This window comes from Nematostella vectensis, chromosome 1 (genome assembly GCF_932526225.1).
Source record: "Nematostella vectensis chromosome 1, jaNemVect1.1, whole genome shotgun sequence".
Taxonomy (NCBI): domain Eukaryota; kingdom Metazoa; phylum Cnidaria; class Anthozoa; order Actiniaria; family Edwardsiidae; genus Nematostella; species Nematostella vectensis.
In genome coordinates this window covers 19429006-19456677 of record NC_064034.1, presented here as the reverse complement: position 1 = coordinate 19456677, position 27672 = coordinate 19429006, and the positions used below count along the sequence as shown (strand labels likewise).

Here is a 27672-nt window from a genome sequence, read left to right as displayed (position 1 = left end):
ACATCCGTCAAAGTTTTCTTTGGATTTGTTTTATTATTATATTTGCCTTGTTTTATTATTATTTAGCCTTGATTTATCATTATTTTAGTCTTGCTTTACCACTATTTGACCATGTTTAATCATTATTTTGGCCTATTTTTTACTATTATTATTTTTACCCATACTATTTTATTGTTATTATTATTGTTTTGATTTTACGCATTTGTTTTGACGGAGAGGGGAGGGTACAACATCGTTGACCGTGCAAAATCCAAGAGCCTGGGGCTAGTTTCCAATTTCCGTTCTACCAGCCCTCTGCCATGAATATACTGAAGCAGTAATGGCCTACCTTCTAAAACACATATTCCTGCTAAACGACCCCTAGGAACCGTATATCTAGCGCCATGATTGTGTTTGAAGACCGGTTTTGGGTAAGAACTGCACAAATACTTAGCCCTTATCTACAAGTTTCAGATGAACTCAAATGTCAAGCTCATTGCAGTCGCTGTCTTGCCAATTCCACAGCGCGGATCAATCTTACTTTGATACTTTTCCCGAATAAACCCTGACCTTGATGCTTTATTTTATTTACAGGGCGAGAAAAATGCGGGATTCGATGTGCTTTACCATAACATGAAATATGGGAATAACGCGAGTACAAAACTAGTAGAGTTTATTCGCGAGAGGTTGGTGTTACTCGCAGCTCTTTACTACGCTGCTTATCTCGCATTTAACTCGATTTCTAGACCGATCGCTGTGGAGACCATTTAGTATTTTGTGTTTATTGCAGATCCGCTATCGAAGAGAACTATTGTAAATCATTGGTTAAGCTGGCGAAATCAGCATGCTCCGCCTCTCAACTTGGGTAAGAGTTAGCAGCTATTTCGTATGAGATCGAAAATAAATAAACCCATTTTCTAGCCCTAGCTGTATTGCCTCCCAATATCGAGATAAGTCTTCTAGAATATAAGGGTCGCTTGGCCTATAATAAATGCATGTTTCGATATGTCAGTTGTTTAAACTTCTTGTTTTGTTTGGTGCCAATTTGATGTTGTTGTGTTATTTTGCGATTTTGCTTTGTTAATGTTGCTCGCCGGTCTCTACTTTATGCATACTGAGATGCAAAAATTCTGTGACCAATTCATTTCTTGGCCCCTATCAAGATTGCTTGTTTTGAAAGGATAATTCATCTTTTTTTACAGTGACATATCTGAGATTCTCTAGTGCGAGTGTTATAATTTTTAAGAACTTTGGAATTTTCTGAACAAACTGTTAAATCTAATAAAGACCTTCCTTTGGGCTAACAAATAAGCCATACTTTATCATCTCTGAAATTACCAACTCTAATTTAGAATAAAAAATTAATAATATTCTCAACGCATAAATCTATATATTCGATGCACGTAGTCCGGAAATAGTTTGTTCCGATTTTAGCGTCATAAATGTTTCACTTGATGAATTTAATACCATTTTGTTGACATCAATTATGTCTAAACAATTGCAGTGAATTATAATTCTTGATTATTTGTAAATGGCAGTCGGCATTATGTCTTCTACCTAAAAGTTACTACCAAAAAGTCATTGGCATATCGTAATAATGTCTGTAAAAAAATGATTATGCAATGTGCATTATTGTGAATATTTTAATTAATACACAAAGACTACAAGCTATGCATCATTGCTCTAATATTACCTGTAGTTATAACAAGCATCCATTGTTTCCATTTATTATCATGATTGGCTGGCTAAAGTTTTCATTCTATATGCTTATGGCAGTTACTCAATAGCCACTTCTGTTGTTGTTATTCCCTGATGTGTCTGACCTTTCAAGTCAAATTGAAAATTTTAATACCTATAGTGTTTCTTTCCTAAGGAGTTAAATACCTTCTGAATCCCTCGGGGCTTCCTGGTTATATATGATTGTTAAATGTGAAGTGATAAGATTAAAATAATAATAATATATCTCTAATACATTAATGTTATTCAAATTCAGAAAACAATAGACAAGTTTTGAATGCCACTAGGTTTTATCTCAATGCTAGGGATCCACAGTATGATTATAATTCAAGCTGTTCGATATGTTATTTTTCTATATATAGTAGTTCTTTAGTACTTTAAAATTTAATTACTATATAAAGTACTATAATACAGTACTTATTGAATTTTACTTTATTACACATTTGTACCATATTGTTGATTTTATTAACCTAATATTAGTTTTTCTTTATTACATCAATTAAAGGAAAAATGACTTTTTTTTCCCCAAAAAAAAGACAGTAATGTTTGATTGAATAAGAATCCTATGATTACTAAGTTTCACTGAAAAGGGTGTTTTTTTTTAATGGCTAGGAGATGACAGAGTGGCCTGCTAAGTTTCTCATAGTGGTTCTTAGAGATAACAAAGTCCCAAGGATATGTTATTATTATGTTATTATTATACTCCAAATGGCCTGTTATTACTAGCACTTATTAAACTGCCCTTTAATCTATTCAACCTACGGCAGTTATACCAGCATTTAAACTTCTAGATGGGTAATAGAGGTTAACCACAATTGTGGTATGGCTAACCACATTCTAAAAATACGAAAGCCAGGTTTGCTGCCATACACAAACAGCAAATCCTTCTTATTACTATTTCATTGTGAATAACAAATTAACTAAGAATGGAGCTAGAGAGTCAGTTATCTGGCCAAATCTTTCTTGTCATTGCCGCTTTTCTTTTTATTATAGCAATTGACCTTCTTTTCTGCAGGACATTTGAGCCATTATGGGGCGTTTTGAGGGTTGCAACCGAGAAACTGTCGAATGCACATCATCAGGTAGTTGTCAGGTTACAAGAGCTTGTGAAAGAAATCAAGGAATATGGGGATAAACAAAAGGAGAGACATAAAGCGGTAAGCTCAATTATCTGGAAGCATTAGTGTTAAATGGATAAACAGTGAAGGAGTTTATTGGAAAATATTGCAGGTATTAAATCATGTGTAACATAACCATGATGGGGAATTGTTTTCACTTCTAGATTAAAGCAATGTATTGCAAAGCTTATTTCTATTAATGGAAATGTGCTTGCTAAACTAAGCCTTTCAAGGTTGGTCTGGCTATTTTATTACCCATATTATGATGCTTATGACATATTCAAGTTTGAATAAAATTATAAAATGTTAAAGAATAATCATTCATGGAATTGTGTTTGCTAGACTTGGCTTTTCTATGGTTGATCAAACTATTCTATTATTCTAGTTTAATGTTTATTTCATTTCCAAGTCCATTGGATTTGACACTTTTCATTTTTAAAAAATTATTATAGATAAGGTAAACTTTCTTTATATTGAGAGCTAGTAAGAAAATTCCACAGTGCCTCAAAATACATGTAATGACTTAAATAAAATGAAAATATATCTATATTTGAAAAGGCTTAAATTCTACTGTAAAGTGACAGGCTATCCAGTGGAATGTTGGAAGTATTGAGACTACAACTAAAAACAGGGTTGCAACAAAAGACATGCTATTTGTTTGAAATAAGCTTTAAACTGAGTTATTATGTTATCACCTATGATGTTATGTATAAAGATCTAACATTAGCACTTTTAAACTTGAAGGCTAAAGATGAGTTCACAACCACTGCAGAGATTGTTCAGACGATACAGACAATGACTGCAGCCTTGACAAAGGTAAAAAACATGACCAGATCAGATGAGAGTAGTAACTCTCTCTGCAACTTGCATGATGAGAGTTTTCATACACAGTGGATTTAATAAGTAGGGATTAGGGCATATTTTGGAATCACCTGTTAATCTCTTTACAGTCTTGTAGTGTCATTGGCAAGAAGGGGAGGGGGGTGTTATAGCAGAAATATCAAAGGCTGAAAGCTGCACTGTGTCATTGCAAGCTATAAAGTAGTGAATCTACAAACCTCTGATATCCTGGTAGCACAAGAGGAGCCTAAAAAAAGCACCCCCTAACTTTTTACTAAATTCATCCCCACTCCGAAAAAAATATAAATATAATTGTAAAAGTTATAAAAGAATGGAATTTTTTTTTTCATTTCTTGGATATTTTTGTCTGCTGAAAAGGATTTAACCTTTTAACTGATAGCCCTTCGTAATCTTGTATTTTGTTTTTAGATTCTTTATTTTGTATATACTGTATATGACAAATATGTTCTAGGCAAAAGAAACATATTATGCAAGATGCCAGGAATTTGAAAGGAACAAGCGTGATGGAACAAGTACCAAAGAGTTAGAGAAGGTATAACCTATAGTACATTTGTTACACCCACTCTTTTGCGAGGGTAAAACGGGAGCTGGGATTTATCTACCGGGTACGGTAATTAACATACTGCAACGGTAAGGGAATTTTTTCTAAATCGCTTATTTTTTATGCTGAAAATGTTGTTAATATATATAATTTACCGCATTTTAAGAGCTTTTTAACAGCATCAAACTTCAAACCTTACTGCTCAGCGGACGTCACTTCCTAAGACTCCTAACCCTTTTAAATTTAGGCTCTTTTTAAGGCCTCCCCTCCCCTGTTTACAGTATAAAAGAATAGCCACCAGGATTTTGCGAGAATAATGACCGGGAAACAGGTTTTTGACTCCCCCTTCAGGGCCCTGTTCTACAGCACAACTTGTGAAACCATGAGTAAGAAAAGTAATGTGGAAATGTTCCATTAAACAGTAAAACTAAGTTTACCATTTATTTTCTTTATTCTTTATTTGTTTTCAGGCTGAAGCAAAAATGAAAAAAGCAGGTATGTTTTTATTATTGCTTCGAACTGTTTTTTTTCTTGTGCTCTAAATGCTGTTGTATGCCTTGCTGTTATAACTACAAATTAGCCAGAAAAAGTAATTGACAATGACAAATATTATTGAATAATGTTGTCTAGGCTCTCTTATTTGTTGTGGTCCATATGATGAAGTGTCACAGGTATTTACTACCGTTGCTATGTAAGATGTACTGTAGCTGGTTCACAAGCTACAAGCATTAACCATCAGCACTTTCCATGCTGTACTGGGGCTAATTCATAAGCTACAAGCATTAACCATCAGCACTTTCCATGCTGTACTGGGGCTAATTCATAAGCTACAAGCATTAACCATCAGCACTTTTCCATGCTGTACTGGGGCTAATTCATAAGCTACAAGCATTAACCATCAGCACTTTTCCATGCTGTACTGGGGCTAATTCATAAGCTACAAGCATTAACCATCAGCACTTTTCCATGCTGTACTGGGGCTAATTCATAAGCTACAAGCATTAACCATCAGCACTTTTCCATGCTGTACTGGGGCTAATTCATAAGCTACAAGCATTAACCATCAGCACTTTTCCATGCTGTACTGGGGCTAATTCATAAGCTACAAGCATTAACCATCAGCACTTTTCCATGCTGTACTGGGGCTAATTCATAAGCTACAAGCATTAACCATCAGCACTTTTCCATGCTGTACTGGGGCTAATTCATAAGCTACAAGCATTAACCATCAGCACTTTTCCATGCTGTACTGGGGCTAATTCATAAGCTACAAGCATTAACCATCAGCACTTTTCCATGCTGTACTGGGGCTAATTCATAAGCTACAAGCATTAACCATCATTGCTTTTATGCTGTTCTGTAGCTGAAGAATACAAGGCACTGGTTGAGAAGAGGGAAATCATCAGAAATGACTTTCATGACAAGATGGTGGACACTTGTCGAGTGAGTACATTTTTGCCATCAATTGAAATAATTGATTTAGCCATATAGTAATTTGTTTGCCATGCACATACAGTAAGAAAAAAAAGTAAATGTCCAGTAGTGGTGTTTTGTACACAGCTATAATCAGTTATTGATTTTAAGCGTGAGAGATCCAGAATTTTTAAGGGGGGGAAACTACATAAAAACTATGCCATAGGATCCATCACTTCCCAGCCAACAAATTTTGCTTTTATATAAAGATGCTTTCTTGTTGTAAATAAATCTCCTTTGTATTGTCCTTGTAAATTGTTTTTGTGTATGTCTTTATTATGGTAGGCATTGACTACTGTATCTAAAAGTTGGCTGTAAATTATTTATTAAAGTGAAGTTAAGAAAAACCTGAATTCTAATAACTCTTTGTGTTCACCTGTTTATAGAAATTTCAACAGATTGAGGAGGAGCACTTACAGATTATAAGTCGTCACCTGGAGACATACATCGGCTCACACATGGCTGGCTGGGAGATTATGGAGAAAGTGAGACTTAGATATTGTATTCTACAACGTTTCAATCGTATTTTTTGGTAACATGTGTAGTGTGCTACATGTCTCCTACTACACATTTTGTAGGGAATGATAATTTTTCTCATCAGTTAGAGAAAATTTTTTGTTGTTGTTGCTGCACACTAAAATGTCACGCACACTAAAATGTGGCTAAACTAGGAAACTATGCCATTTATATCACACTAAACAGTCATGTCTCCTAGTTTAGCTGGGCCTTTACAGCTATGCAGATCCCTGACAAAGATTGTTGCTTCCGTGTGTAATTTGGCATCCAGTGAGTTAATAAAACTTGTGGTTTATCTTTTCTCTACAGGTTCATACAGAATTTCGGGAGCAAGTCGCAGCCTTGGCTGTGGAAAAACTGCTTGATCAGTTTGTGCGCAGTAAAGGGACAGGAATGAACATTCCAGAAGTTATTACATTTGAAGAATATGTGGCTCAACCGGAGAGTGCAGTCACCGAAAACAGCTCTCCAAGCATAAATAATAAGTTGCCATCAGTTCATAGCTTCCCATTGCCACACAAGAAAAAGAAGAAAGATAAGAAAAAGAAAAGAAGCAAGAAGAGTAAGGACAAAGGACAGAACCAGAGCCAGGACCAAGAACCCCATGAAAATGGACCAATGTAAGTAGTTATTTATGACGTGTTTTGTAAAAACTGACCTTAGAGCCGTTTTCGTCCCCCGAGCTAACCCGCGACGGGGACGCGAGCCGAGAGCCTTCCGCAAAGCAGGCCAAAGCTTTCCGTTAGTGTCCCGCAAGCATTCCGCAACTCGGGTGCGAGCTTTCCATTTACGAGCCACGAGCATTCCGCAACGCTGGCGCAAGTTTGGCCAAATAACAGAAAACTCTTAGGTCGGTTTTCGCGTGAGGTCACATTTGTTACTACTGAGCTGTATATTCAAATTAAGTTAGTAATAGTAAATAATGATAGTGCCTATGAAATGTACCGTTTATGATGAAGGGCATGGTTATTAGTTGTAATTATAATAGCAATAACATAATGTCATAGCAATAATGAGGGTAACAAATGCAGGGTACAATTGTAGCTATTGTAACTGTAATAATATAATAGAATCAAAAAGCCCAAACTGTCGCAATCTCGTACCAGAATAATGAATACAATACACCAAAAACTGGAAATCGACTCTGCCAAATTATTAAAGACGAAAATTTGGCAGAGTCGATTTCCAGTTTTTGGTGTATTGTAATAATATAATAATACTGTAATGTAACATTGTGATCAATGAATGCTGTAAGCTAAGCCTTAAATATAATCTTGTATTTTTTATTCTGCAGTGAATCTCCAACAAGTGAAGGAAGTGAGGCAGTGAGTTGCCCTATTCTCTATGATATTATGATATTTGCATGTCATTTTGACATATTTATCTGTTCTTTGTCCTTGTTCTCTCTGATTTTAGTTTTTATATGTCAATTTTAGATACTCAAAAACTCTGCTCTTTCTCCCTTTAGGCTGCTGCTGGCTTTGAGGTTGATGAAGAGGGATATCGCATCAGACCCCCAGACACAGAAAATATCCTTTTGATTTCCAACCAAGTTTATAGAACATATATGTTGTTCACTAAACTAAGAAGAAAGTTCTTTATTTTGAAATATTTTTTCCTTGACAATTCTCAAGCGCAAAGTCTGGAGGAAACTCTTCAGATTCTGACTCAGACTCTGATTCAGGTGTGTTTTACAATAATCTATGCTGCCAACCTGGAGCATTTTCCACCAAGCGCCGGCTACTTTTATTTTTAAAAAGTCGACTTAAGTTTTATTTGGGCGAAAAAGATAAAATTACTTTCACCCCCTACTCTAAAAGGTAACGTAAGCCCTGCAGGAGTATACCTAGGGGAGTCTATGCCTCCCCCCCCCCTTCCCCCCTTATGGCAGCCTAAAAGTGGGTCATTTCGTATTGAAGGATTGTCAAATATTTCTCTTTTCCATATTGTGCATATGACTGCACACTCCCCCCAGCTTATCCTGGGTGGATAATTGTTTTTGTTGAAGCTATAGTTAATGTGAAACTGGAGGGTGTTTTTGATAAAAAAATCTTTCTTTTTCAGACGATGAGCCAAGAAGAATCCAAGTCACCATCAAGCCTGTGGATGATATCATGTCCTCGACTGCTTCTGTGGATGAGATAAAGAAAATCACAGGATCACTAAGTTTGTCCTCCCCAGCATCCATGGTGAGCAAACCTGTTTAGCAAACCTGTTAAGCAAACCTGTTTAGCAAACCTGTTGAGCAAGTGTTTTCCCCTTTGTATCCCTTGTTGTCCTCTATAAGTCTGTTGCATGTGGGGCATATTTATCGTGCCTTGCAATATTTATTTGCCCGTTACAAATGCTCATAATTTATCAAATTTCTGCCTTTTTGCAGAGGAAAAATTTAAGTTCTTCTTCAGGTATGAGTGTGCAAAATCATTTTTGTTTCATTTCTGCAAATAGGTCCATATTTCTCTTGACCAATCAAATGTTTTTTGTCGTCGTAGGGTTGAATGTGAGTGAACCATTCAGATCAAGAGCAAGAACATCTGGTGATATTACTGCTAAGGTCTCCTCCACCAAACTGTAAGCTCTAATGAATGCCTTGCTTTACCTACCCAAGGCACCAGAGGCTCCAAACTTCACTACTAAATAGGCATCAGCGGCGTAGCCAGGATTTTTAACAGGAGGGGGCTCCAAAGGGACTTTCAAGGCATTTTCTCCTGTATTTTAGATAATTTCTTATACATTTACAGTATTTTGGGCTGCTAAAAGGGGTGGGGGCCCTAGGCCACCCCCTGGCTACGCCCCTTGCCATGAGAAAGAATAACAAGGCTCTTTGGTGATGAAGCTCAGAGACTCTGGTAACAAGGGAATGCTTTTCTAGGAAAGAAATTGTTTTGAAAAATTAGCATGTTATTGATTGGTGTATTAATTTGTTTTCAGATCAAGATCAAGCGATGATCTGTTGGATATTGACTTTGGACATAACTCCCCTTCCCTTGCCAGCCCAAGTAGTGAATCAAGCCTGTCATCCACTAACTTTAAGTCTCCTCTCAGCATGCAGTCCACTGCTAATAGTGACGCTAGCACCAAGGGGATGGCAGGAGATTTCAATGCTTTCAATGATGGCAGCCCAACACATGCAGGGTTTGCGACATTTACAATAGGTATGTGGTATGAAAAGCTGTAGAAAAACAAGGTTGCCTACTACACTATGTGATAGTGATTTTATTGCTATTTCTCGTTCTCTCTAATCTTATAGTGATTTGATTGCTATTTCTCGTTCTCTCTAATCTTATAGTGATTTGATTGCTGTTTCTGCTTCAGGAGATACATCAACACCTAATAGTAATGGTGTGGATACTCCGCCAGTGTTACCGAAGAAGACAAGTGTGACAAGTCTCTCAAGCATCAAGAGTGATGAGTCTGTGGCCCCACCCCCGTTGCCGGCCAAAAGGGGCGGAGCTGGCTCATTACCAGAGCTGCCTGCCAATCTAGGTATAACATAGTTACAAATTACTCTTGCATTGTTATAGTTAGATAAAGTCAAAAGGAAAAATCAGGGAAAATATTGATTAAAAACTACATAAATAAATAATTTAATTTGGTAAGGTAAACAACCTTTTTGTAACTGATATACTAAATTACAAAGATGCAAACACAATGTTGACTCAAAGGCTTAGAAGAAACCTTTTGCAGCCACAATACTTATCATGTGGCCAAAAGACAGGAGAACCCAGAGAAAAATTCATCAGAGCAGTAAGAAAACCAATAATTCAACTGGCAGTGCCAGTCAGGTGACTTGTGTGCTGTTATACAGGTTTGGTGAAGCGTAACAGCACAGGTGAAGACGCTTCCAAGACAATGCCATTCCTGATGATGCCACCTCCTGGTGGAGAGGGTGGGAGGACTGCCTCTATGGGAGGGGCTGTGGCAAGACCACGCCCTCGTGGGGACCAGGTATGTCCCTTCCGACAAAGTATCAAACAGCACATTTGATGTGACGGACAACTACAGACAAACTACAAACTACAGACAAACTGTAGGATAAAAGCATAGGTTCAAATGTGTGTTTGAGCTCTCTGTGAAAACAGAGTAGTTTCACATAAGTGTTTGCGTTACTGTTAAATCTAAAGGGCTAATGCATGAAACATCAGTGATGATACAGAAATGTTTTCACAGAGGCCTAAAACTTACCATTTCAACCAGGTGTTAATTTATATTTCACAGTTAGCACATGTTAACTGATCAGAAAGAAACAAGTGTTCCTCTATCCCAACTAAAATATGAATAACCAACAAATTATTTCACACTCACATTTCTATTCCAGAAAAAGCCAGTAGGCTTCACCTTGCCACAAACTTCCTCAAGTCAGAACTCCATGTCATACTCACAAGAGCTTTTCTCGTCAATGGTGGGCTTTGCATCTCAAGACAACACAAATGATTCAGACGAAACACCCAAAAGCCCAAATACTCCATCCAAAGTCAGTTATGTGGGGTCTATGCCTCTGCTGGATGCTTCTTCCCCTAAGACCGAGGTCAAGACTATGTCCAAGGCATCCACAACAACGTCACTCAACTCAGAAGAGTCAAGCAGTAGGTCTGAGGAGGCTGCTGGCTTGCACAGGTCAAAGACTGTTGGTGCCATGCCAAGTATAAAGACATCTGGGAGGAGAGAAGAAGGCTTCCCTATCGCGGTTGCTTTTATAGAATCCGTAAATGCATTCTTTAGAAGCAACGACCAGAAAGGGTGAGAGAGACTAAATTTTCCTCTGCATTAATCATGAACAACACATTACAATTGGTGTTTCTTGTTCCTGCAGGTTTCTTTGTCTTATTTGATATCACCTTGATCAACCCTTTCTGTGTTATCACAACACTCATCACCTTGATCAACCCTTTGTGTATTATGGCAATACCCATCACCTTGATTAACCCTTTGTGTATTATCGCAACACCCATCACCTTGATCAACCATTTGTATGTTATCACAACAACCATCACCTTGATTAACCCTTTGTGTATTATGGCAACACCCATCACCTTGATTAACCCTGTGTATGTTATAACAACACCCAACACCTTGATCAACCCTTTGTGTATTATGGCAACACCCATCACCTTGATCAACCCTTTGTGTATTATGGCAACACCCATCACCTTGAATAACCCTTTGTGTATTATGGCAACACCCATCACCTTGATCAACCCTTTGTGTGTTATGGCAACACCCATCACCTTGATCAACCCTTTGTGTATTATGGCAACACCCATCACCTTGATCAACCCTTTGTGTATTATGGCAACACCCAACACCTTGATCAACCCTTTGTGTATTATGGCAACACCCATCACCTTGATCAACCATTTGTATGTTATCACAACAACCATCACCTTGATTAACCCTTTGTGTATTATGGCAACACCCATCACCTTGATCAACCATTTGTATGTTATGGCAACACCCATCACCTTGATCAACCCTTTGTGTGTTATGGCAACACCCATCACCTTGATCAACCCTTTGTGTATTATAACAACACTCATCACCTTGATCAACCCTTTGTGTATTATTGCAACACCCATCACCTTGATTAACCCTTTATGTGTTATCACTACACTCATCACCTTGACCAACCATTTGTGTATTATCGCAACACCCATCACCTTGATTAACCCTTTGTGTATTATGGCAACACCCATCACCTTGACCAACCATTTGTATGTTATCACAACACTCATCACCTTGATCAACCCTTTCTGTGTATTATGGCAACACCCATCACCTTGACCAACCATTTGTATGTTATCACAACACCCAACACCTTGATCAACCCTTTGTGTATTATGGCAACACCCATCACCTTGATTAACCCTGTGTATGTTATAACAACACCCAACACCTTGATCAACCCTTTATGTGTTATCACAACACTCATCACCTTGATCAACCCTTTCTGTGTATTATGGCAACACCCATCACCTTGATCAACCCTTTCTGTGTTATCGCAACACCCATCACCTTGATCAACCCTTTGTGTATTATCGCAACACTCATCACCTTGATCAACCCTTTCTGTGTTATCACTACACTCATCACCTTGATCAACCCTTTGTGTATTATGGCAACACCCATCACCTTGATCAACCCTTTCTGTGTTATCACAACACTCATCACCTTGAGCAACCCTTTCTCTGTTATCACAACACTCATCACCTTGAGCAACCCTTTGTGTATTATGGCAACACCCATCACCTTGACCAACCCTTTGTGTGTTATCGCAACACCCTTCACCTTGATTTGTTATACCTGTTCTTGTGCCTATCTGTGCTACAGGTGCATGGTGAAGGTGACTGGAGACATCACAGTGTCGTTCCCTGCAAGCTTGGTCACACGCTTATGCAATAGAGAATCCTCCCCACTGCTTACATTCCAGATCAAGGGCACATCATCATTAGAACAAATCCTTCCAAACAAATCACTTATATTAAGGTATGTAAACACCTATAGTCTGGGGTAGGCTAATAGATCTTACAGATCCTTCCAAACAAATCATTTATATTCAGGTATACACCAATGGTCTGGAGTAAGTTATGGATCTCACAAATCCTCCAAAACTAATCACTTATATTCAGGTATAAACCTATTGTGTGGGTGCTTATGCTCATGGCATATAGATGTTGCTGCCATCTCTTCCAGCCCAATTATCCCCTGACATTTGATTGCTTGCAACACCCCTAGCTAATGTGTATTTTTTACTACCGTATCTTATTTTTGGTTGGTAATGTGTTGCTATATCCATCTAATCCTCCTCATACTGTTATTTACAGTGAGGGCCAGTTGAGTGGTGGAGATATCGTCAGTTATAAATTCATCATGCCGTCACTTATTGAGCACCTTCGAAAGCAGCTAGAGGCTACTTCATCTGCATATTATAACATAGATATAATGAAATATGAGGTAAGCATAGCATATCTGCTGCATTAAAAAATAAAACTGCATAATTATAAGCTGAAATCTAAACCTGGATATATATGTTTTTTAATAACCCTGATATTTGTATCTCTCTCTCTCTTTCTAAGGTACATACATCAGGTATACAATCGACACCACTTCAGCTTTGCAGTTACTGGAAATGTGAACAACCTACCACCAACATACGGATTGACTACAGGTACAACTCGTCATGCATGTCGGCACCCTGTCCTCTTAGCAACGTGTCCATCATTGCTCCAGTGAATGGTGGAGTCACTATCATGCAGTCAAAACCATCTGCTACTTGGTAAGTTAACTATACATACAGCTATACAAGGGGACCGCTGTAATTGGTTAGGCTGAAGGAGACCGCTGTTATTGGTCAGGCTGAGGGAGACTGCTGTTATTGGTTAGGCTGAAGGAGACCGCTGTTATTGGCTAGGATGAAGGAGACCACTGTTATTGGTTAGGCTGAAGGAGACCGCTGTAATTGGTTAGCCTGAAGGAGACCACTTTTATTGGTTAGGCTGAAGGAGACCGCTGTTATTGGTTAGGATGAAGGAGACCGCTGTTATTGGTTAGGCTGAAGGAGACCACTGTTATTGGTTAGGCTGAAGGAGAACGCTGTTATTGGCTAGGCCGTAACAGCTCTCCTGTCTTTGTCTTTTGGGTGTGTGTGTAGGCGAGGACAAACAATAAAGATAAGTACTTTAACCAGATCATAATCATCTTAAATGCAATTATTGTCATCTTTAATACCATATAATGGCACCATTTCATGATGACATCATCATCATAAACAGCATTTCATGATGACATTGTTGTCATTACCACCATTTTATCACAACATTATCATCATAACCATATCATAATCACCATGAACATAATCATTGTCATCATCATCATCATCTTCATCACCATCATGAATGTTACCACTATGGCCATAAACATTATTCGTCATTTCCATCATTAGTGTTGCATTGTTGCCAGATGCAGGTCCACCATTTCTGCACCATTATTAACATCCTCAACACTTATTAATCCATTTTCTTTAAATCAAGCTCCAAAACTAATGAAGCTTCTCTGATCTCTTGTTTTGTCATGCATCATAGCTAATGTCTGATCTCTTGTTTTGTCATGCATCATAGCTAATGTCTGATTTTTTGTTTTGTCATGCATCATAGCTAATGTCTGATCTCCTGTTTCCTTAGGTCTGCAGAGAATGAAAGAGCTGTTTGGGTTATACCAGAAATTTCAAGTAGCCAAGAGCCAGATGGTCAGTATTTATCCATTGTAGGGTGCACCCAGTGGCCAGGGGGAGCCATCTTTGGGAGTTATGGTTTTACTGCACAAAGCTGGTACATTTTGCGATGTTAAACAAGGACCTCAGGCCCATACCCAGGATTTTTCTTGGGGGGGTGCAGAATCCAAAAAAGTGGACCTAATTTTTCCTGGGGTGGTGGGTGAGTTCTCTGGTAAAAATCTAACCACCTCCGAAAGAACAAAGAGGGATGTTTTGTGCCTTTGGAGTATCTCCAAGAAACGTTTATTTCGGATTTGGCTACAAACCAGAGTAATGTAGCTTATGCTTTATAGTTTAATCTACAAAAGGGCACGCCTATTGAAAACCGAAAGTGGACCTTCGGCCGTTGTGTGGGGGGGATGCGTGCGCACCCCTTGCACCCCCCCTGGGTACGGGTCTGGACCTGCACTATGTGAGTGTGTGCCTGGTCCAAATCGTCAATCTTTTTAGACTTTGTTGAGTGCAGAGCTCCATAAAAAGAAGCAAAACAGATATGATCAAGTTCAAAATAATGTCCTGAATATTGCAAAGACAACTAAATGTTCAATCTTTTCTGGTGATTGGACAGACAAGAAATAGAGAACGGAGAGAATTTGAAGGAAAAAAGTTTACAAGTTTTGTTATTTCCATGCGTGCGCAAAAGAATAGCATCATTTCAAATGAGCGTGCACTGTTTTTTAAATTTTATTTGCAATCACGATTTTTGTATGTTAATACCTTGTGTATACAGTAAATTATTTTCAACTTTGAAATGATCAAAATTGATCTAAGGATCTGCTTTCTCGCTATTTACGGAGCTCTGCACTTTACATGGTCGAGCAGGGATGACAACTTGGACCAGGTCGTGCCTTTTTAACCGCGGGTCCATCTTTAAGTTACTGTATGTATGATAAATCACTTCATATAATGTCAAATGTCCAAATAATATCAAATTTTGTACTTCAGGCTCCATGAGGGCCAAGTTTGATTTGTCTGGGGGGCCAAGTACGCCATCAAGGATTGCTGTGCAGTTTACATGTAATGGTGCAACAATCTCAAAACTGAATTTTGAACTAAAAAGTGAAGATTACCGACTCTCTCTGGTCAAGAAAAAATTTTCATCAGGTAAAATAACACCACCAGTTGTGTTTTTGAATAGGGTGTGAGATGGTTATACCTGTGAACCCCCTATTCCCCCCCCCCCCCCACCACCACCACCAACACTACCAGCCATAGCCTTCTTAGCAAGATAGGTAGCACTAGGGGAAGGGATGGTTATGCACCCAGTCCCCCTCCCCCCTCCCCGCCCACCACTACCAGCCACAGATTTCTTAAACACGAAGGCGCGGTATAAAAAGGCCTAAGCCCCGCCCCCATTTTTCAAATAGAGAGAAAGTCCAACATGGCGGCCATTATCGTTACGAGCCCAATCAATAAAGAATGCCCCCAAATCTAATGATTTGATATCCAACGAATAAAAAAACTCCCAAATGAAAGAAAAGATATGTTTGATTTGAACTTCAAGCCTTTCTTGGCAGCGAGAAATGTATATTTGTCTTAGAATTCGTACATTTACGGCACAATTTCAAATCTCCCGCCTTTCCCTTCGATGCCATTTTTGGTATGTATACCTTCCCGACTCTCCTATGGAAGGATTTGGTGAGCTTGGGCCCGCAATGACCACAGTTATTGCTTAGCAGTCTATCCTAGGGGATTATGCGTGCAATGGGGTACAAAGAGAGCTATATATTTTGCCATTCTTAGCGTGTTTAAAAAACATGTTTCGTTGAGCGATTTTGCCTCATTTCTTCACACTTTTCTTGGCCAGTTGCATTCGTATTTCAATCAGACATTCGGTGAAATAATGAAGAGCATTGTACTCTCGAAAGAAGCACCAAAAATGGGGAGAAGAGCAAAGGAAGAAAGGAAGAAAAGACATTGCAGAAAATAATATGTGTTTTTGTAAGTTCTGTACTGAAATAGCACACAACAAAGCAGGACATTACGACTATATATATATATAGGTACAGAAACCACACCGCATCATTCCGACACGCCAAACACAGAAACTCCACCGAACTCAGCAAACACGTCTGGACTCTCAAGGACAACATGATTGAGTACTTTATTTCATGGCGCATTCTTTCTTCCCACTCCGCCTACAACAGTACCACTAAGCGTTGCAACCTCTGCCTCAAGGAAAAGCTGACGATCATCTGCCAACCCAAACTATCAACTCTAAATAAACGCAATGAACTCGTGTCCTCGTGCCGCCACAGAAACAAAGCCCTGCTACGAAACAATTAGAACTGTTAATCCCGTCACCGTTAAATTTTCGCGCTATCAATTTTTCACACGTTCCGCACTGTTAGTTTTCGCCCCGCATATTTAATGTAACTCGCTATTGTTCCTCTTACCGCCTTAGCTAAAACTATCAGTCTATTATTATGTAAATTTCAATGTTAATAGTATATATACGATGGTAGGAATATCCTCATTAAATCCCCTGATGAGTGGGCAACCACGAAACAGACCTGTAGGGAAACCTATGTAGTTTGTATTTTTCTCAAACCAACACTATACACCGCTCTACTTTCGAGTATTGAGCACTTTCTATGAAAGCCTTCAATCATCATTTTATATATATATATATATATATATATATATATATATATATAGTGTTGGTTTGAGAAAAATACAAACTACATAGGTTTCCCTACAGGTCTGTTTCATGGTTGCCCACTCATCAGGGGATTGATGAGTGGGCAACCACGAAACAGACCTGTAGGGAAACCTATGTAGTTTGTATTTTTCTCAAACCAACACTATACACCGCTCTACCTTCGAGTATTGAGCACTTTCTATGAAAGCCTCAACCATCATTTTATATATATATATATATATATATATATTATTATTATTATTATTTATAAGTAAAACTTATTCTAGTGAAGCCATTATTTCTACTTGTTGCTGCAACAGGTGTAAAACGAAAATGCAAAGTGTGCCTATCTGCTGTTGTACATATGTTTAAGAATTAACCAAACATCCATAAAGTGTTTTGACATTTACCTGAGCAGGAAGAAAATTTGGCGTAGTGGGCTGGTCAGGGGATGTTGAGCCCCAGTTGACTTCTACTTTGACAGAAAGTCAATTTGTCAAGATTTATCTTTATTATCTTTTTACCAAATTTAATAGTTGATCAATACATGTTTACCATGATCAGGCTTCGGCAACTGACCCCAGTTTCATAAGATATTTCAGCGGCATCCAGGGAATGTGCAAGTGAAACTCTGATATTACATTATCTAGGGTGGTCATTACCTTGGGTCCTTCTCTGGTGCCATCCTGCTGTTAGTACCAGACTTCTTGATCCGGAACATAAAGAAAGGCTAAGGGACTTTGTCAACTTACTCTCACCCTGTCTGTCATTTATAAGTATACTAAACATACTAGGTAGACCTGTTTGAATAGGGAGTATAGTGCAGTCAACTGGATTTCTTGGAGAGCACTTAGTTATAGACCATTGTGCCCTCGTGCTTATTTATCATATGCAGGGTTAAAAGAAGGGCTTAGTACCGTCCCAATAAAATGGGACGCTATTTGTCTGTACAAATCAAGGGAGTGGTATACAATAAAAGAAAACATTTGTTTCTATATTTGTTTTTATAGTGTATAACTGGCTCACAAAAACGGAAGAAAACCCTTTGTACAATGTCTCAGCTTGTATACTAACACATATATGTACACCAAACCATGGCTACTAAAGAAATGCCTCATATGCAAGTTAGTTAGAGCCAAAATTAAGTCTATCTTTCTACTTTTTGGATCAGAATGCACCTGTATAGTATTTTATTTGTATCTTGCAATCTATGATGACAATAAGTGACTACAAATAATAACATTGAATTAGCTTTGTGTTTCTATTTGTTGAAAAAGAGTCTGGATCCTTAGTTTTATAAAGGGGTTGCCCAAACATGTTTTATACTTTATAAGTTAAATTATACAAAATAGAGACATGACTTTTACTGTTTTTATTCAATGGATATCCCCCTGTATCTATACTTGCTTTTACTGTAAGAATGAGAAGTCTTGAACTGAATGGATAAAAGAGAAAGCATTTTGGTTTATTCAAAAGTATAATCTATAATGCAGTTTATAAAATATGACTGGTAGCTATACACTTCAGTAGCACATAAATCAATTTGATAGCAACAAAACATGTTTCCTTTATAATGTTTATGATTTAAAACAGGGAAAATTTAATACTGTATATGTCTATGTATCTGCTTTTTTTCTTGAGGAATATATCTTGTTGATTATTCATGTGCCACCATATGACTTGCTTCTTGGGTATAGCTAGGATGAAATCATAGAATTAATTAGAAACTATATATAATAGATTCAACATTCAAGTTTGGCCCCCAATTAATTTAGAAATATTTACTAAACTGTTAGTTAACATTACTAGAATACAAATAAGGGACTGCTTTCTCTGATGATTTATGTGTATTGATAGAAAGATCCCAACAATAAAAAAAAACCTACCATTTACTACATATGTATACTTAAGAATTCCAACTTATATTAGCTTGTAAATAGAATTAAAACTTCACACACCACAAAACAACAAAGGAAAGCAAGATTTGATCTACAAGCAACATCTATTCTATAGAAGGCCTGCATTACTTCTATCGGCAGTTATGTGGACAAAGATTTAAATCCTGTTTTCTTAGTTTTAAAGATATGAAAAGTACATTTTCATATCTTTAAAGGTTTGAAACAACAATTTCAAACCTTTTTTCAAGGTTTGGAATCATTGTTTTCTGGTCATGCGTTTGCTAGATTTTTTGCGTAAATCACGATGGTTTCGTAGCTTTTTTTTTTTTTTTTTTTTATGGTGGTCGCTGCCTGAGAGCTTTTCTTCTCATCCTCTTTAATATCATCTGGGCGTCTGAAATCATTCCTCAAGTGTGGAAAGATGCAATTATCACCATTTTATTTAAGAAGGGCGACAGAAGCGAATGTGGAAACTACAGGGGAATATCACTACTAAGCGTCGTGGGGAAAATATTCGCAGATATCATCTTGCAAAGACTACAGCTGCTTGCGGAATTTATATATCCCCAGTCCCAGTCAGGGTACCGAGCTGGTAGGGGCACTATTGATGGCATATTCACTCTTCGTCAGCTTATGGAAAAGACCAGAGAGCAACGTAACAACATGTATATAGTTTTTGTAGACTTTGTGAAAGCCTTCGACACTGTCAATCGTGAACTTCTCTTTTCGATCCTTGGCAAACTAGGATGCCCACCAAAGTTCATAAGTATAATAAAGAAGCTATATTCTGATGTTCATGCTAGGCTAATCGTAGACGGAGAGCTAACTCGAGCATTTGAATACAACTGTGGCGTCAAGCAAGGATGTAAGTTAGCACCAACTCTATTTGGCATCTACGCTGCTGTCCTGCTCTGGTTGGCCTTTAATAAAATTGAACACACCTGCAGCATCAAGATAAGATTCCGATTTGATGGTAATCTCTTCGATCTTCGCAGGCTCAAAGCAAAAACAAAAGTCCTTACGGAATTCATCAGGGAGGCACAGTACGCTGACGATATCGCCTTATTTAGCGATACCCCAGAGGGTCTGCAGTCTTTACTTACATCGTACAATGAACTTGCTAAGAGAATGGGGATGCGCATTAACACTAAAAAGACGGAGACTATGTGTATTGGTAATACTGCCGACTTTTATGTTGATGGCATTAAGCTGGTCAATGTTACTCACTTTAAATACCTTGGTAGTATCCTGTCAAGTGACTGCTCAATGAGAGCGGTGCTCACATCTCGTATACAAGCTGTATCATGTGCTTATGGTCGCCTTCGAAAGAGAGTTTTCGACTCACGTGATCTCACTGTACCAACCAAGATCGCTGTTTATAATCAATGTCTAATGCCTCTCTTATTGTACGGTAGTGAGACATGGACTGTATATCAGCATGAAGTTAGAGAACTTCGTACTCTGCAACAACGCCATTTACGCCTAATCCTCAAGATCAAGTGGGATGACTATATAAGCAATGAAGACGTCCTCCGTCGCGCAAACGTAGATGATATTGAAACAAAATTAGCTAGAAATCGTCTCCGCTGGCTTGGTCACCTCTGCCGAATGGACGATGACAGAGTGCCTAAGCAGCTGTTATTTTCGGAGCTAGAACACGGGTCTCGCCCAGTTGGTCGTCCTAAACTAAGATTCAAGGACACTTTGAAAAAAGACCTCAAAATTGGATGCGTCCTTGAAGTGTGGAACTATCATGTACATAATAGAAAGGAATGGAGGGCGATCACAAATAACATCTGCACGTCATACGACAAAAGAAGATATGAAACTTATTTAAAACAAAGGGAAGCTCGCCGTAAAAGGGCGGAGAACAGTTAAATACAAACTGTGTTATACCCGTTCGCGGGTGCAGGCGCTTATATATATATTTCTACTGAGTTTCCTTTTTACACATCCTATCGGACTAGAAGGTAGAATTGTCATTTTTATACATCAGGAAGCGATTTGAAACCTCTCCCCTCTGCAGTTTGCACTTGACTCGGGCCGCCATCTTGAATTTGATCCTCACTCCACTGCGGTTGATTGACAAATGAGCCAATGCTTCCCTGGAAAGCGGCCTTTTATACCGCGCCTTCGTGTTTAACAACATGGGTACCACTAGGGAAATGGGTGGTTATGCACCAAATTATCCCTCCCCCTCCCCCGCCCACCACTACCAACCAAGGATAGGTACCACTAGGGGAAGGGATGGTTATGCACCCAATCCCCCTCTCGCCCCTCCCCCCTCCCCACCCACCCATGAATGCCGCTAGGATAAGGGGTGGTTAGGAACCCCATCCCCCACCCTACCCCCACCAGCCATACACTTTTTAACAAGATAGGTTGTCATTTGTTGTTTAGGCACCCAATCCAAGAAAACTAAAATAATGTTAAATGCTCAAGTAAGTGCTCTACCCCCACCTCCCCTCCCTCCTGTGAATAAGCACCTCACCAGAAAATATGAATGAATAAGGTGAAGAGTAAAATTCACTAAAGGCATAGTTTTAAAAGTTGTCTAAGAATCTTTTGTTGTTCTTTACAGGGAGGTACATTGCAGAGAGCTAGCCTCTCGTGTGGACACCATGTTTCTACCCTAAAAATAGATAATTTTGCAATGACATTTATATAGAGCCTCTATAATTACTTGCCCCGAATGGCAAGGGTAAAAATTAATGAAGGATCGGTAAACATTAAAACAATCAAAAATAAGCCTCATTAAATTATCACTTTAATCATCCATTGCAGTTCAAAGTGCATTGGAACAATCACAAAATAGTTTTTCATCTATCTAACTGAAGTCATGTGTTTTTTTCCCAAGGTCCCTAAGTTTTTACAGCCTTAAAAATATTATTCTAGACTGCCAATTTGTACCTACTTTACAAATTGAGGTCCTTGTTTATTAGATAGATGTGGTTAGCACCCGGGGGGGACTCCAATATTATAATGACGGGGATGCTTGTAGGGAATTTCATTTTTACCCTTAAAGGTACCAAAAAGGGCGTGGCTCAAGCCACTTTTTACCCCTAAAAGGTACCAACGAACAACATACCAAAGTACATTTGTAGTTGAAAAGCATTTACATCCATTTCATTAACCTTTTTTTATACCGAAGTAGCAGCTTGTTCTGAACCCTTAAAGGTACCGTGTCAAAAAAGAATGCAAGCGCTTGAACTCCAACCCCCTAAAAGGCACCAAACCCAAGATTTTTACCCCTTAAAGGTACTACGAGCATCCCTGTCATCTTGGTATAGGGAGTCCCCCCGGGGGTATCCTAGTTTATTCAAACAGCAACCTTTTATATTTCAAACAGCAATCATATATTTTTTTTTCATGTGATGGCTATGTGAGGGGTTTATTAAATATTCACAAATGTTTGCTTCCTAGCTTGGACAGATTCTTCTAAAACCTTTTTTTAAGTAGAGGGGTGATATTTTTTCTGTTGAAGTTGTTCAAACGTTGGAGAGTTCAAGCAAGCAGCTCAAAACCTTGTTATTTTATAGAAAATGTATGAGTTGATGGTTGTGCAATGTTGGTTTTGCTTTGATAAAGCAGAGCTGAAATAATCCATAATCTTTATTTGGCAATAAGAGGGACCTTGGAAAATTATAATGAAAGAGCATTGCTTTAAATTGGTGAGTTGATGAGTTAACATGCATACCAACACAACAATACACTTCTAGCCTTCAGGCAATAAGAAAAAGTGTAAATTGGTTATTCTTGTAGCTCTAAGATTTTGTCTTACTTGGAGGTGTGGTATGGTCAATTGTAGCTTTTTACCTTCAAAATTTTATTTTATGCAAACAGTTGAATATTATAGCAACTGTGTCATGTGAATTCTGCAAACAAATAGATCTTTGTAGAAAAAGATGTAAATGAAAATAAAGTTTTGCATTACTTGAAAAAATCAAGGCTAAACAGCCTGTCAACAATACTGTCTATTCTGATAATAGCAATGACTTTCTAATGCAATTTTTATTTTATTTTTATGTTATTTTTTTTTTTTTTTTTGGGGGGGGGGGGGGGCGCTGGCTGGGAGGGTTCTCAAAAGGCAACCGGAGGAGAGGCAGGCTATAAAACTTGTAAGAAAACAGAAAGAAAAAAAAAGAATCTACCCCCCCCTCTCCCCTGTATTGCATACCCCCCACCCCCCACCCTCAGACTTCTTTTGTAAATGAATGAGATCTATGTATACAAAAATTATGTTATTATTCTGATTGTCATTAACGGGATGTTGGCTAACAATCAAGACTACTGTGTCATTACAGTGCATTTTCACATTTAGTTTCAAATAAAAGAAGAGAATATGTTATTGTTAGCGTTTTTAGACATGCACTTTTATTTGAACTAATTTCATTCAGAATCCTTTGCAATGGTATGAATATTAGAAGTGCATAAAACCTTAATTATCTTAGGCCAAACACATCTTAGTCACCATGGTAACATATATTGGAGTGGCAGATCTGGTGGTGGTGTGGTTGATACATAAGAACCAGCCTTTTTAAGCAAGATGTTTGTCCCTTCTATTACTTTTCATATATTAAGCAACCCTTTCAAAATCCTGGATCTGCCATCATATTGCTTTTTCTATTGTGGGCTTGCCTGTCTGTGTTAATCACATTAGGTTGCTGGTACCTGCTGATTATTATAACTTTAGTATATTCCATCCAGAGTCTCCCATCTATACTCACCAAGAACTATGCACAATATTTAAAGTTCTTTGGTTATTTTTTAATTTTCTTCAGGGGAATTTAAAGATTGATTGTAAAGGGTTGTTTCCCAGGGGGATGATGTTGTTTTTGATGTGCTTGGTTGGTCTTTTGTTAAGTTAAGGAGCACTCAACTAAAAACCTACCTGACTGCAAGTATTTTCATCTTTTTAAACATGTATTTAAAAAGCATGCAATAAATAAGAAAACAATTCATAGAGTAACAAATTGCTTAATTTGCTTTATGTATTGTATGTCCAGAAAATTCTCCTAACATCAACCTCTATATAAAAAATAAAAACATCTTGTGTATGCCCTTTATATCCAATTACTGGTGTCTTCTATGTTTGTACAGGTATTCAGCATTGTGGAAGGTTTTTTAACATTGTTCGGATGCTTATGCGTGCGGTATCTAGGGCATCTAGCACGTCTCTCTCTAGAAATGTCCAAAGTGGTGTTTTTCAGTTAATCCAAGCAGAACATTTGTAAAGGTTTAATAATCTATTGTCATTGTCTTTTGTCAAACGTTTTAATTGTGTGTATGAAATCAAAACCATTTGCAGTAAAGATGAAAAATTCAAGTATAAACGGAGTTGATCTGGAACGGCATTGCAGTTAAATGAATTTTACTCCCTTAACTAACACCTATTTATATTTTAGCCTAATTTTCCTGATAATAATCACTGCTTGAGATTTCTTCAAGCTTGACAGCTGAGAGTGCACCATAGAGAATTAAAATAGAATACAATCAATATCGAGTTAAGAAAGTCCAAGAAATGCTTATTGTTGTATTATAAGAAGCTTTATAAGGGTAGACAATGCAAGAAGTATAAATATTTGTAGTATTTGTGGGGTAGAGTTGTATGTTTTCCTTTTATTCAGTAAATTACTTTCACACTCATCTGGCTGGGGAGTGAATAAGATGTGCAGTTATGCTTGAATCACCTTAAAAGCTTGCATTCAATATTCGCTCATCTACCCAAGAAATTAATTACAGTGCATCCAAAGACAGTTTTCCACCAAAAGGGCATCTTTCTTAACTTAATCTTGGAAGAAATCTAATAAGGGAATATACACTAAATTTGCTTTATGAGATCCATTTATTGTACCTCATTTCTCAAATCGTCAGACATCTCTATCATTATTATAGCCATTATGTTAATCCGGATGTGAATTTTTTGTTCTGCATCACCTATCACCAAGACAAGACTTCGTTATGCAACTTTCCAAACTAACAATTATGATTGTTTAAACTGTTAAAAATTCTCCATCAGAATGTGTCCTTTACTGGAACTTTCAGAAATTCATAGTCAAAGTACAAAGATCTTATCTATTTCAAGAGTTTGAAATAGCAATTCTTCTAACGTCAGGGGAATACATAAAATGAGTCACCGTTTAGTTGTAAAAGGGCTTTATTGTGTAGTTAAAGCAACCCATGTATTTCACACACCTACTGTGTCTCTTCATTACAAATTCTTTAACTAAAGGCTCTTTTTTAAGTTACCAAAAGTTACTCTATGCTATTTACAGGCTCAAAATTTTTTATATCTACAAAAGTATTTACATGTGAGAGTTCTGACACGAATGGGTGAACAATCTAACGACTACTAACAATCACAAATTAGCATAAAACGCTATACACGCATGAAAGATTTGAAATTTTACCAAAACCTTAAATGTCTAGAGAAATAAATACAACCCCTTCTTCTTTGATTTAAGGCTAAGTGTAAATTGCTTGGAATTACTTAGCATTCGGTTCAAAAGTGATTTCACTAAATTTTGGCGGGCTTTAAATGAAATGTAACGCTTCGAAATGGTTTCGGATTACACTCGAGTTAAAGAGAAATCTTCGAATAACTAAGTTTAAATAACATCTAAATAAAGTTCATTCTAAGTCTGCAAGTTCCACAAGAGCCATAGCTCCGTACCAGCGTTCTTTTGCTTCGGACATTCGCCTTCTCGCTTCGACTCGTGCTTTCTTGCGTTCTGCTAGTTGAGTTTTCGCGTCATCTCGCTCAAGTTTACGCTTGGGGTCTTTCTCCTCGTGTTTAGATGGCGTTCTTTCGTCTCTTTCTCGCTCATACTTATCAAGCCATGCCAAGACAGCTGCTCTGTATTCATTCGGTTCTGAGTTCTCGTTGTTGAGCATTTCTTTTAAAGGAAGTTCTGCGTTGACTCTCTTTAACGACGCGTTCGGATGTAAAGGGCAATGTCTGTTTGCATGAGTGAAGCGCGTACTACACCCATCCGCGCTGCAAAGAAACGGCTTTTCTCCCGTGTGTAGGCGCTGATGGGTCTTTAGCTGGCCGCTCTGAACGAAGGACTTTCCACAGTTTGGAAAATCACAAATGTAGGGGCGCTCGCCGCTGTGTGTTCGCTTGTGAGCTTGAAGAGATTTTTCGCGCGGGAAAACTCGGCCACAAACATCACAACGAATCGACGAGCAACTTTGGCGGCCTTCTTGGATCAACTTGTTCACGATGTCAGCCTTTGGGCGGCCTCTTAGTGGTAGACCTGACGGAGATGTTGGTGAATGAGCTGTTCTTTCTTCTGTAAAGGCAAAACTGGAAGAATCTGGACTTCTCGGCGGGCTATGATAGGGCGGTTTGGCCGGTGGACTCGTGGGGGCTGAAGGGGACCAAACTATCACTGAACTTCTTGTCGGTAAAATAGGCCTCGTGTTCTCGTTTGCATTCCCTGAGGTGGGAAGTGGGCAGAAAACCTTTTCGCCGAAGTTGAAGATGTTTTGTCGTGGTTGTGGGAAGTAAATTCCGCTCTTTTGCAGAGAGATCGTCAGCACATCCGCCATGTTTAAAGCAGCGCATCAACTGTTTTGTGATTGAGTGAGATTTGAAACCACGGCTCTTTATGAATTTCCCGCCTACCGGTAATGCCTGTGACGTCACGAATAAATAAATTTCGCGCCTAAAGTAGGAACCCAGTTGAAAGCAACTTTGAAAATTGCCGTAAAATGGTTTCCAGCCGACAATAAAATTTCTTCATCTGCTCATGTCCGCAGGTCTGATAAGTCTGATGTTTGTGACGATCTGTAATCCATGGCATTTCCGCTGTTTGAAAACGCGATTTTACGTGCTAAAAACGGTCCTTTGTTTGATACTTATTTAAAATTCATGAAGAGCATCGAAGCAAGAAGAGGTTGTCACATCATTTGCATCTTTAACTGAAGGATTATAAGCATTCTGCACGTGGTGTATTATTGGCAGAGGATCAGGGCAATAATAAAAGTTTGCTCTTCTAAGGGCTAGATCAATGTTTATTTGCTCAATAGTTTTACGAGCGCAACTGTAATTCGTGATGTCCCCATTCACATGAATGATTGAATGAGATGCAAGATTCGGAAGGTTGCTCATGTGTGTGACGAGCTATTTAACTGTAAAGTGAGCTTATTGTGGTTAAATGGTTATTAGGAAAAGGACACACGTTTGCTTGCCCCATCTTGGCGCGCAGAATAACTGCTTTTGCATAATAAAGAGAGCGCCATAATATACATCGGGCTTTGATTTTGCGCCATTTTTTTTTTAGACTGGAACGACACGATCTTTTATACTTATCGGAGCGTGGTCATCTGTTAGAGAAATCACGAAAGTCATTTTTGCCATGAAAAGGGAGGGATGTGGTGTTAGCGGTAGTTTGTCCAAAAAGGGTAAAATCTAAATTAATTTTTATTACTTTATTACTATTGTCAATTCGGTTAGGTCTTTCCAGTTTCCGTGAAGAAAAAGTATGCAGATGATATGACCTATTTTCCTGTTTTGCGATTATACCACGTGCGCGCTTAAAACTAGTTTTGCGGCAATCGTCAGACCGGCTTCCTCGTGACGAGCAGGCAGGTGATACTAAAATAATGCACTTCATGCATGTTATTTTCGAGCG

The 27672-nt window shown here is 38.2% G+C and overlaps 2 protein-coding genes across 2 annotated transcripts; one reads left to right on the top strand and one right to left on the bottom strand.

Annotated features, from left to right (window-relative positions):
* The first annotated feature begins 251 nt into the window (after positions 1–251).
* Positions 252–22976, top strand: LOC5507659 (F-BAR domain only protein 2). The gene is made up of 26 exons (XM_048724722.1): positions 252–410; positions 574–665; positions 770–844; positions 2732–2873; positions 3579–3650; positions 4147–4227; positions 4707–4731; positions 5600–5679; positions 6096–6194; positions 6535–6845; positions 7520–7550; positions 7694–7754; positions 7859–7909; positions 8290–8414; positions 8606–8630; positions 8718–8796; positions 9157–9380; positions 9541–9711; positions 10034–10173; positions 10544–10965; positions 12553–12708; positions 13047–13176; positions 13299–13498; positions 14403–14467; positions 15440–15598; positions 21615–22976. The coding sequence occupies exons 1-26, from the start codon at positions 384–386 to the stop codon at positions 21635–21637; spliced, it is 3066 nt and encodes a 1021-aa protein (XP_048580679.1). The 5' UTR covers positions 252–383; the 3' UTR covers positions 21638–22976.
* Positions 22977–25172: 2196 nt separating this feature from the next.
* On the bottom strand, positions 25173–27413 carry LOC5512273 (zinc finger protein 367). Its single transcript, XM_032381719.2, has one exon. It carries the CDS (start codon positions 26585–26587, stop codon positions 25664–25666), a length of 924 nt encoding a protein of 307 aa, XP_032237610.1. The 5' UTR covers positions 26588–27413; the 3' UTR covers positions 25173–25663.
* Positions 27414–27672: the final 259 nt, after the last annotated feature.